Below are 12,672 nucleotides of genomic sequence, written 5' to 3'. Positions count from 1 at the left end.
TGGATATTTTGCTCGGGTTTTTGATTGACACATGAGACCCTACAGATAGTTAAAGGGCAGAACTTGATAAGTCTTAGAATATACATATATAACTGTGAAACTACCACCACAATCAAGACAATTAACATATTCATGACCCTCAAAAGTAGTTTGCTCCTGCATCTTTGTAATCCCTGCCTCCATCCATCCTCAGACAACTGCAGACTTACTTTCAGATATAATAGATGAGATTGCATTTCAGCAATTTTATATAAGTGGAAACAGACAATATTCACTCTTTTGGGCCTGCCATTTTTGCCCAGCACAATCATTTAATATTCATCCATGTTGTATCAATAGTTCATCCCTTGGTTTTGCCCTGTAGTATTCCATTTTGTGGAAATACCAGTGTTTATCCATTCATTGTGGATAAACACACTTTTTCTATGGAGGCAACCTCAAACATGAGTACCAGGTCCAGGGATGGGGTGGTAGGTTTAGAGGATGGGATGTAGTGGTTGGTGAATTCAGTGTAGGTGGTGTGGGTGGGGGTGGAATTTACTGTGAAAGGGAGAGTAGGGCAAGAACATGTACTATGCACTATGCTAGTACTAGTTGTGCCTGTACTGGGGACATGGTGGGGGCATAAAGGGTTAGATTCAACTCATTGGAACTTGCAGCAATTGGAGTTCTCATTCTGTCATGGTGACATGACATAGACACATCTCTAGTTATCTCTCTCTCTAGAGAAAAACTATTTTTAGGCCATGACTTATGGGTGTGGGTGGATTGAACCAAGAGGGTTCCTAAGATTTTAGGTTCTTCCCCTGGTGACAGATTGAATTCTGCTCGGGGACACATTCCCCAGAGGTAGCCCCAGTCAGTCACAGGTTTTAGGTGGGAGGACAAGGAAGGGGCTGTGATGGTATATCACTCCAGGGCTGATGGCATGTTCTGTGCTGGAATGGTTATGAATAACTCTGTTGTGGAACAGATCCTGTATCCTACTTGTATATTCAAGTCTGTGACTTTGAACCTGTTTGTAGGCTATCTGGAAAGCTTCTAGTGAGGCCAGTGAAGCTCAGGAAACCAAAATGAGAATGACAGCTGTGACCACCATTTGTTGAACAACTAGTGTATGCTATGCATTCTGCATGTTTCATCTCATTCCATTCTCATAAATGGGTGAGGTCAGGCAATATCACAACTCCCACTTAACCAGTGAAAAAACTGAACCCCAAGAGGTTGAGTAACTTACCCAAGGTCACACTCATCAAACCTGGATGCAAACCCAGGGCCAGTTTTTCTCCACCTAGGAGAAACTGGTAAGTATGAAATGACTCATGATACCAATTGTTTATTTCCTTCCTTAGATTAATGCCTGATGAGGGAAACTACCTGAATTAGATTAAGTTAACTAGATGTGTCTAATAGGGACACTCACAATTTCTCAATCATGATGTAGAGTAGAGGAAAGATAATTTATTGAATATGAAACACTATTAAATGTTTTATGCTTGTTATTTTAGTGAATTTCTAAAGCAATCTGTGAGGTGCAGGGTTCTGTTCTCTTGCATAGTTCAAGAAAAGGACTTAGAGAAGTTTAGAATCCTTGCCAACCTTGCAAGATCACACTGCTCTTAAGAAAGCAGAGATGAAATTGAACCCCCTGCATGCTGGATTCAAACCTTCTCCTTTGCATTGCACCAGGTCTCTCTCTCCTGATTGTCTCACCAAAAAAGTGTTCAGAAGAAGAGGTAGTGAGAACATAACTCCCTCCGGGTCTTTGTTTGAAAAGAAAAGAAAAGAAAAAAAAAAAGGCTTGAAGGCTCTGGCAGTTCTAGTACATCCAGTGGTGCAGTCATTGGTAAAGCAGGTACATTCCTGCCATGCCCCTCCTCCCTCTCATCTGTCCCCACCCACACAGCTGCCCAGGCAGGCAACTTCTTACTGAGACCTGGAGCGGCCTCCAGCATGCCAGTGGCCCTCTGAGAACCTCATGCAACACTGCACTAGATAATTGATAAGGTCAGTCCTGGCTCTAATCCGGTCATAAAGGCAGAGTGTGGATGCTGAAGTCAGACCTTTTGGAATGGAATCCCAGTTCTGCTACTTATTAGCTAACGTTGGGTGAGTTAGTTAACCTTTCTCTGCCTCTGTTCCCTCATCTGTATAACTGGGGTAATAATAACTCATAGGACTGTTAGGTAGGAGTCACTGAGTTAATACCGAAAAAGGTTTTAAAACACTGCTCAGCATGTGCAACAAGCCCAATGTTATTATTGTTGTTGCTATACAGACAGACTATGGCCCTGCAAAGCAGTGTAACTTGTCCAATGAGACACACCTAGTGAAACTGGGACCTGAACCAGTCCTGCCTCTTACTTCAATATGTTTGTATACACTGGGTTAAAAGTTTCAACAACGAGAATGAAGATTTGTGATTATAAAGTCCATCAATACTTTGAAAATAGTATGAATTGTTTTTCAATTTTGAGCTAAAAATAGTCACTTTAATAGTTTATCTTTTAAAAAGAGTCTTTTATAAAAACAAAAATACTGCCACCAGCAAGCTTAAAATTGTCAAGTACCAGTTCAGTGCTACCACTGGGCTCAGAAAGAGGTAATCACTTTGTTTAAGTGATAACTGCCGGGCATTAATACCAATTTAGTTGCAATTCATCATGTAATTGTCTGGGTATTTCAACCAACTATTTAATTTTTGTTGTAGTCCTAAAACAAGGAGAAAAAGAGAACAACCATAAAACTCTAGTACAACTACATATAACCTAAGGACAAAACCCAGTTCTTTGTAATTGGGAAATGGCCAACCTAGAATGTTTTCACAGGAGTGTAGCTATATAATAGGATTTCAGCTACATGATGGGAAAGAGGTTAGGGCATTGACAGTGGTGAACTCTCAGGACTCTTTAAAGCAATTCCTGTGTATAGATATTTAATGAATGTATAGTCTTCTACTGTGAGAACATTCACCCATCCATCCTGTTTCTCCCATACTGGAGATTCTAAGTCAAGACCAAGGCCCTGCCCCAGGAGGCTTGTTGGGTAATCAGATAGGGTGGCACTCCATGGTGATCAACAAATAGAGGTGGGCATTGAGCAGGGTTTCCTGATTCACATAAGGAGGGCAAGAAAGCTTTCTTTGAGATGGTGCTTTTGAGTTGAGTCCTTAAGAAGGAGTTGCTTTTAGTGAGCTAAAGAATATGGCTGGGGAAGCGGGGAGTGGATCTTATAGGTAAAGAGTGGGCAAAGAAACAGGATAAAAAGTTTGCCTTGTTCTGGGAGCTGCAAGACTAGCAATGCTCAAATAGTCAAGTAAAAAGTAGCGAGTGCTTTTCAGAAAAAATTAACCTGTAGTAATAATAATAATGACATTTGAATTTTGTGTATTCTCTGCATTTTATAAATTTTAATCCTTATAAAAGTTATATTAGGTAGGGGCAATTATTATTTCCATTTTTGGGTGGAGAAATTGAAGCACAGGGAAGTTCAGTAACTTTTCTAAAGTCTCACTGGGGAGGGAGTGTCAGGGTGGAACCCAGGCTCATTCCAAGTCTGTGCCCTTGTGTGCTGTCTCATAAGGAAAACATCCATGTGGTTTGGAGCTATCTCATAACTAACGCAGATATCAACTGGATCTTACCCACTCTCCAACCAAGATGACATCAACTTTAACCTCTAATTCTGTGACTTGTGGGAAGTTTGATACCTTCCCGGATATTTCTGTGAATCACCAGAGGCTTATGTTTTTTCGCTTTGTTTCCTATGGGTTCACATTTTCTATGTAGCATTTCTGAGTTGTTTCTTTTTGTCTCTACCCCATTTAGGTGATGGCCAACTTTTAGGTACAGCCCTATCTTCTTGATATCCTCCCTTCCCTTTACTGAAACTATGTGTGCATTGATTGAAGATTTGGGGAACTGCTACAACCAGTGAGTGCATGGAATGCTGACTGTAATCAAACTGCTCCTCCTCATCACAGACAAGACCAGTGTGGCTGCAACATTCGGGCAGCTTGCAGTGGGCAGTTAAAGAGGAAAGGCTGGGAGGAGCTCAACTCCTGTACTCTGGCTGTGAGGGCTGAATGAAGGGAGGAAGGGATACTAGGACCTGATTTGATACTATTCTGGTGACCCCTCCCTCCACCCAAGACTCAAGAAACTAAACTTTTGGTTCCTTCTTCCGTCTTTTTTTTTTTTTTTCTTCCCAAACATGCATGTAATTCTGTAATGTTTATTGCATCTAAATCATTACCTTCCATTACTTTTATAAAACTTGGTTCTGATTTTAATTAACTACATGAGTCTATACTGGGCCCCTTTTAAATTACATTACTAATTGTATTTAAGAGTTGTATGTGACCTTCTGTTCCTGCACTACAATTCTATTTATATGACTTTGGCAAGTTACCTAACCTCTCCTGGTGAGGATTATAATGTTCTTTGCAGTACCGTCATCAGGGTTAAATAAAAAAAGATAAAGTAGCCAGCACAGTGTCTAGAATGCAGAAAAGGCTTAGTAAAGGCTAGCAATTATTTATTTCCAAAAGCTGATTAGAGTTTGGCATATGACACATGGGAGGCAGGCTATTGTGGTGGAGAGAGAATGTAGCTGCCAGGTGGCAGGGTAAGCAGTGACTAGATTAGGACTTTGTACATCATTACCAAGAGAATGGACTTTATCCTACAGGTTAAAGTTCCTGAAGCCATCCCCAATGGGAGAGAATGTGATCTTTTTTATCTATAGGGTATGGCCTAGGATGCCCTCCAAAGACATTGTATTATTTCCTGTTTAATTAAAAAAACCCACGCTATTTTGTATTCTGTCTCGTAGTATGTTCAGTGGCAGGGAGGGAGGTGGCCTTCAAAGGTCAAGTCTTAGTTGAATGATTGTAAAATGGATGACATCTGGAAGTAGTCCCCATCCACTTTAGAAAATAACGTTTTCAACAAAGTGAACCTGCTTTTGTGAGATATTCCAATTTCAGTATCATGGTAGAGAAATGATTCTAGAACCAAGTATATATCAATGGTCAAGGCACTCACTGTATGTTATATAACATTTTGTTTTGGGGTTTTAAAAAAATATCCTGGGCTTTGGAAATATAAAGAAGCAAAGGGAGGATGAAATGGGCTTGTGTTCTGATAATACTGAAATTCAATTCAAGCCATAAACCAAATAAGGACTTGTTGGAACTAGGGCTGCAGCCTTCATAGATGAACACCATAGATAAGTGGATGGGGGGTGGGGCAATGTACCTTACCTTTACCCAGGCCTTTCTTCATGCCCTGAGGCCAAACATTTACTCTGTTACTGTTCAGAGCCTAGTATCCCTGTCATCATTTAAGCTGTCAGCAGGTTTCTTCTGGAAAGGAAATATGGGAAAGATGACAGAATAGGCAGGGGTCAGATCTGCAAATTCTAGGGAAGTCTAGAGAGCAGAGGCGGTATGCCTTTCTCTAGGGCTAGCCTTGCTTTCAAGAGGTCTCTAAAAATCTTCTACTTAAAAAAAATTATACTATGTTACCAAGAAATAGCTCAATATATGTTGGATAAAAAAAAAAACACCCAATGTGTAGAATCTGGCAAGTGAAACATGGATAATAGGAATTTCAAAATCAAACCAGAATTAATGTTTGAAAAATCTAGGACAGGAGACAGGGAAGCTATTTGGTTACTAAAGTATCATCTTTGTGTTTATTGAGTGATACCCATGGGCCAAACTCTGCAGTTTATAATGTTCTGTAAAAGTCACATGAATCTGTTGGTTAAGCCAGAATGTTGATTGCAAATTATGTCTTTGGTGATATTTCACTGAGGATGGATTTTTAAACTTCCTAATCTTAAAACATATAGCTCATGTAGAGATTATATTTAGTCACAAGGCTTCAACACTTCCTATTTATGCTTAGTCTCATTTCATAATGTGTAACAATTATAATGCATACATAGTTAAGTTCAAATGATCCCTATATAGTCTGTTAGTATATTAAAGCTGAAAGTCTAGCATGAATAAGAACTTGTAGAACTGTTACCCCAAATTAGAATTTGAAACCTGATACAGATCAAAAAATGACACATCAAAATTGAAATAGAACTAGATAGATAATCAAATAATTTGTAATATGTCAGTATTTACCAGTACAACTTAACTACAATTATATTTTATTTTTCTTTTTCAAATATAGTTGAACTTTTTCCTAGGTAACTTGAAATCTTGAAAGAATACATTAAGAGTCTGACAAGCAATTTAAATCTAATTAAGCATGTGGTAGTTTTCATTTGTAAGCTCCAAAATGGCACAAAATATGTAAGATACTCTATATACATTCTGTTTCCTTTACTTTTTTGTTATAATGTGTGAAAACCTTAAAAATCAAATGATTAACTTTTATGTTGAAAAGTATATTTAGATGATCCTAGTGAGGTGTTCTGAGAAGAAAACTGGTAGTGGATGTTAGAGCACACAGCACATGGACAGTTATTAGTCTTGCTACGTTTTTTCTTATATTTCTGCCCCAAACCCAAAGGGAGATAAGAAAGAAAAACAGTCAAGGAAAGAAAAAACCTCTGGTGACTCAAATGGCCTAAGATTCACCAGTCTTAGAAAATTCCAAGTGAGTTCTAGAATAGTTTGATGCATTCATAAATAATGTTAAAACATTATTAAAATGGTACAACAGTCTACACAGGGGCTAGCATACTTTCCCTATAAAGTTCCAAATAGTAAGTATTTTATATTTGTCACAACTGTTCAACTGAGCCACAGTCACTGAAAACTGCCATGCACTATATGTAATTGGACAAGTATGCTGTGTCCCAATGATACTTATTACTTAAAGTCATTTATTTAAAGTTCACATAATTTTCACATCATATTACTCCACATTTAAAAAAAATTTAAAAATATAAAAACCATTTTTAGCTTTTGGGTCACAGGCTGCATAAGCCTGTGAATACAAGACTTGGCTTCTGAGGGAGTTTGCTCACCCCACCACACTGTTGGCGTCATCAGGCTTCTCTGCTCAGACTTCTCAAAAGGCCCGCACCAATCTGATTTTCACAGTGGCTTTTGTTCTTCCTTTCTGCCAAAGTTTCTGGGATTGGAAGGGCATTATGAGTGACTAACACCAAGCAAAAGGTTCTTTTAATGTCCATTTTATCCTCTGGAAGATTTTTTTGGGGGTTTATTTCTTAAACATTTAAGAGGGCACTACACTCTGAGACTATAAAATTAGATAAAATATAATCTATTTTCCAATGCTTTTGCTTTAAAGAATATGTTTTAAAGTCTACAAATATTACTTAATCAATGAAAAGAACAAAAATTTAAGGGACTGGATATTTTCAGTTTTTAATAAACCACATGGCAAAACAACACTTTATTTAATAAATGTATAGGAAATTCCAATTTGAAAATTGCAAATACAGTACATATACATATACTTAGATCTTAATTACATGAATAAACCCCAGCTTCAAAATCTTTCTAAAATCAATCATATGCAAAATACCTGGTTTCTGAAGGGGCATATGGAAAAGTATATACAATTTCTTAAAATGTGATATGGCTTATTAAATAACATATTTATTTGAGAAGCATAAACTTTCTAAATGTACAGTATCTTTCAGGTGGAAAGCTGACATACTGGCACATTTCAATTTTGTTGTATTTCAGAATATTCTGAATTGCACTATTTAAATGGACACTGTCATAGACTGGGAAAGTCTCCATAAATGTATTATAATCTTAAAAAAAATTAGAAAATGTTTGTTGGTCCTCACAATGTGATTGGAAGAGCAGTTAAAATGTAGGTAGGTGAGAATTCAATGACTGCTGGCCTAAGTGCACTCACATAATTCAACACTGAAAAACCCCATATAATTTCTTCTAATTTTCATGCTCCCACTAACAACAAAAAATATACCTGATTGGCAATCTATAAATCAAATCTGATGCTCTGGCTTGACAGAATTCACATGGTAAATCTGGAGTTAGGGTCTGAAGACAGTATTTTGGCTATAGTGAGATTAAGCTTCATCAGTTATCGCGTTCCCTTCATGCAGCACATAGTGAGCTGTCGCAATTCATTTATGACTATGTTTGGTTCAAAGACAAACTGAACCAAATGAGCTAATCTTATACCTAGGGACACATCCTGTAACTTTTAAGTTTACTATATATAAGGTAGTCAAGAACAAATTGCCTAAAACTTTATTTCAAAGGGGTTCAATTCTGAAAGAACATCTCATTCATTATGATGAACTAACATAAATGCATAAAAAGAAAACAAGTTTAGCTGAATTGTGCTTGTTTCAGAATCAAATGATTATCTCTGAAAATTTTAAGTGGGTGGTTGAGAAACACAACCCAGAGTCTTGTTGGCAATTATCTTCACAGGTGATTGCATGGTGTAGTCTGTCCACTAACACTTACTCAGTAAAAATCGGCTACTAACAAAAGATTCTTTCTCACCTGGAAACACATTTCTAAGTAGTACCTTGTCTCTGAAAAATGTTTTTCCTCACATTATAATGAGAGAGAAGCTCAAGTATCAGATCTTGACCATATCTGAGAAGATTCTAATAAAGACAGATACTGTCGCCTGGGACACCTGGGTTCAAGAGACAGAACACTGAGACTCATCAGAGTGGGAAACTCAGTTGTGGAGAATGGAAATAAAGCACCCAAAGTTGAAATCAGTAAAATAAGAAATCCAGTGATTTGGCAAACAATACTGACAGGAGCTATAGTTATGAAAAATCTGTGCTCACATTATATAAGGTATCGCTAATGGAAATACATGTAGGAATTAAAACAGCTTCTAGTTCTGCATATCAAAGTCCTCTGAAATATGACTTCTTCAACTGCACTCCCATTATATTTCTTAAAGCAGCAAAATCAGTAGAGAAACAAAAGGTCTTTTCCCAAAATCAAAGGGCTGTATCTGGCCAGAGTTGTGGAATAGATGTTAACATACACAAGTTAACTCAAATTATTTGCAAATATTAATTAGAACATGTAACTCTGAAGAACTGCCAAGTTGTTATGTCGTGATTGTTGTCCCATTGTAATCTATTTTCCCAGTGCAAAATTCCTAATCCTACATGTCTGTTCAACTCAGCCCGTGTTTCAGCTGAGAAGCATAACTACCCTGTGGCTGTAGCCCAACAGGTGAAAGAGAGACCAAAACCAAAGCTCTTTGTTAGAAGCTGTGCAGTCCCTGGTCGCAACAACTAAGTTAATATCTTTTTCTGTGGGTGTTGTCGGCTTACAAAATTGAAATCTATCAATTCTCAAATCTTGTAGACCCAGTAAAGTACAAATACAAAGTCTGTAGTTCTTGCTACAAAGACAAAGCACAGGAAACCTTATGTGTACCTTACTTTAAGCAAAACACAGTAATTAAAACTTACAAAAGTTTACAGTGTTTTTGCATTTTACAAAAGGATCCTTTTTCAGTCCTCAAATGGATTTTTTAGACTGTTTTATAAAATAATGTTTTAAGGAACAGACTGATATGAAAAGCCATATAAGATAAAGGAATATTTACAAAAAGCAAGCTCAGTAGATTTGGGGAAATTATTAACATATAATGTGTATTTTTTTTCTTCTAGATACCCAAAGCTCATAAATGCCTAGGTGTCCCTGAAATGCCTCTCATTTATTCTTATTTCTATATATGAGAGTATTTTGATTTAAAGTTTATATTCTTCTGAAATTTTTGAAGCTCAAATAATTTTAATAAGTGGGTTCACAATAACAATTCAATTCAACAAGACCTACTGAGTTTTATTAGGTATCATCAACCCTTTTATGATCAAATTTCTGGGAATTTATCAATTCCCAAAAAACTTTTAGGTAAATACAGGTTTTTTTATTTTAGGTTTACATATAGGTAAGGTACTTGATATGAAGATGAAACTATTTCCTGTTCTTCATTTATATTATGTCACTTGTATACCTATTTAAAATTTCACTTCACAACTTGCTTAGTATGTTGCTACTTTACTTTGATTTTCTGGGAAGCCAAGAACCACAATCATTCTTAATATAAGGAAGTGTCCCTGTTGAAAAATGACTCCTAACGTGCATAATCTCAAAACCAATGGCTACAAAATGAAACATGAATATTCACAGTTGCCACTTTAATACATCTGTTGCCAATTACATTGCCTTCAGTTTGGAAACGTTTATGCAGTCTCCTTACAACACAAATTCAGTGTCCATCCCTATCCCAGTGCTTTAACAAACACAGACACACATAAGGTTTTCTTAAAGTAGTATTTCCTCTCAAACCCTCTGGACCTTTCTAGTATGGTATTATTAGAAAACCTCAAAATTATATCTTGGAATTTCTGGATTCCATGGAGAATCTTTAATCTCTGTCATAAACCAGATAGTCTCTCTGGAGTAGTAGTTAATTTACACTGTGGGTATCACAAACTGAATGTTAGCCCTCTAGAGCTACCCTGAAAGGACAGTACATATAACCTAGAATGCGGGCAGGAACCAAGCTACCAAGAAAACTGTACAAAAATGTTGGCAGTCCTTAAAGAGGCAGAGAATCATTACTTAGATTTTGCAGTCTCTTGCTGTTCTTAAGTCAAGTCTATAAACAATAAAAGTGATTTGGGAAGACATAAATCTGAAACTCCACACCCCATCCTTACTTCTTTGTTTTAAATAATCATATGGTAATCTGAGTTTAAGACTAATTTCAGCCATTCAGAATTCTACTGAAAATATTTCCTAAATAATTTAATGACAGTGATCACAATATGTAAAGATTTGGTTCTAATAAGATTACAAATAATCAAAAAAAGTTAACTTTGAGATTCAAAACCTGGTAATATCTGGAAAAAGTTGTTTATAAAGTATAACAATAATATTAAGACTTATTTGTGAAATAAAACATTTCTGAAACACTTAGGAATACATGCTTATTCCATTCTGGACAATTATTAGTACTTTCTGAAATCTGTTGAGAAATAATTTCTGTAAAAACAGAGCAGCAATTCCAGAAGCTGGATGTCAAGATTACATAATAAAAAACAAAACAAACAAAACAACAACTTAAGTTTGCTAGCACTGGTTTGATATAAAGTGGCCTTTAAAAAGTATTTTTAAATGCAAATACTGATTTTGATGCTTCCTTTAAGACATGTACTCTGTCAAATTAATGAAGTATGGTCTTGGATTGTCTTCTATGAGGTATCTGTAGAGTTACATCTCATTCTGTAAACAGTATATTGGAAACATCTTCATCCTAAAATCATGATGAAGTCTCACTGTACCATTAAACAGAGACTCGTATTGTCAGGCTGGAGTGATTGTTTTGAGAGACTGGTGCTTGATAGGGACACAGCTGTCAGGGATTCCATTTTCTCATTTAGGTTTGCATTTATTGCTCTCAAGTCTGTGACTGCAGGATAAATAAGGCAGTAAACCTCAAAACACATAAAATCAGGGACTGGAATTCTGACAATCTGCACAAGTTCTGTTCATTTCTTGTCTGTAACTCTGAAGCTGAATAGTACATTTATACATGCCAAATGTGTTCAATAATAAATGCTTTGCTTTGGATTGTACTTCCTCCCATTTAGATGAACTTCCAGGAACTGCAATGTCAAGAAGATATCATTATTATTCATTGTACACAGTTACACATTAGTGAATAAGATACAGGGGAAAAACAACATTAACATATTCTTACTAGTTTGATTTTTACCCTCTCTAAAGTATTCTGTTAAAGAAGTCAGTCAGTTTACATATCCTGAATGGTTTCCAATCTCTCTAGTCCATTCTCAGGTGGAGAAAGAATATCAGACATCAGTTATAAGCTTGACAGTAAAAGGTACTTTAAAAAATAAACCACATGCATGTATTATTTTGATATAAAATTAAAGGCATCAATTGTGAAAAGACACATAAAAACCACAGGAACCCAGCTTTTCTTATGTAGAAAGAAAAAGCATGGTAAATATATTTAACACCTATGATCTGAAGGTAATGATCAATAATATGACGTCCTATTCTAAAAAGAAAAAAGAATTCTTGTTCTGCTGTCACTATTGACCTGAAACTTAACCATCTGAAGAGCCTCAACCCTCCCTTCAATCTTTTCAGCCCAAAAGTCATCTTAATTTTAAGCTCAGATGTTTAGTTCCAAAGATAGAAGTCCACTAACCCCAGGCAGGCCCACATTTACATCAGCAACATACTTAGCTGCATGTGAACTATGGCAGTGGATTTTCCTGAAGTCAGAGACCAGATATTCAAATCTTCCACAGAATATACATCTTCTATTTTCATCAAGGCTTCTTTGATATAATCTACGTTCAAATGGCTTGGTACCCCTATAAATTCAGAATATATAATTTAATAGTAAAATTAACTTTGGAAGGAAAAAAATCAACTTTCACATTATATTAAAAAATGGCAGTATGAATCTACATCGTGTACAACCACAGAAACAAAATAATGTACGCCATTTGTGTACAATGAATCAAAATGCAGTCTGTTAAAAAAAAAAAAGGCTTGCTAAATCAATGTGTAAACAAATACTTTTTTTTTTTTTTTTTTTTTTTGGTACTGGGGATTGAACTCAGGGGTACTTAACCAATGAGCCACATTCCCAGCCCTTGTTTGTGTTTTATTTAAAGACAGGG

The 12,672-nt window shown here is 36.3% G+C and overlaps 1 protein-coding gene across 1 annotated transcript in view; it reads right to left on the bottom strand.

Moving 5' to 3' along the window:
• Positions 1–6,803: 6,803 nt before the first annotated feature.
• Slc30a4 (solute carrier family 30 member 4) overlaps positions 6,804–12,672 on the bottom strand; it is a 32,276-nt gene continuing 26,407 nt past the window's right edge. The window contains exons 7-8 of the mRNA XM_047539657.1: positions 12,226–12,360; positions 6,804–11,622 (exon numbers count right to left, since the gene is read on the bottom strand). Coding sequence (XP_047395613.1) covers positions 11,468–11,622; positions 12,226–12,360 — 290 coding nt within the window. The 3' untranslated portion in view covers positions 6,804–11,467. The remainder of the gene's footprint in view (positions 11,623–12,225; positions 12,361–12,672) is intronic.

This window comes from Sciurus carolinensis, chromosome 2 (assembly GCF_902686445.1).
Source record: "Sciurus carolinensis chromosome 2, mSciCar1.2, whole genome shotgun sequence".
NCBI classification, from domain to species: domain Eukaryota; kingdom Metazoa; phylum Chordata; class Mammalia; order Rodentia; family Sciuridae; genus Sciurus; species Sciurus carolinensis.
This window is presented reverse-complemented; position numbering and strand designations above follow the sequence as displayed.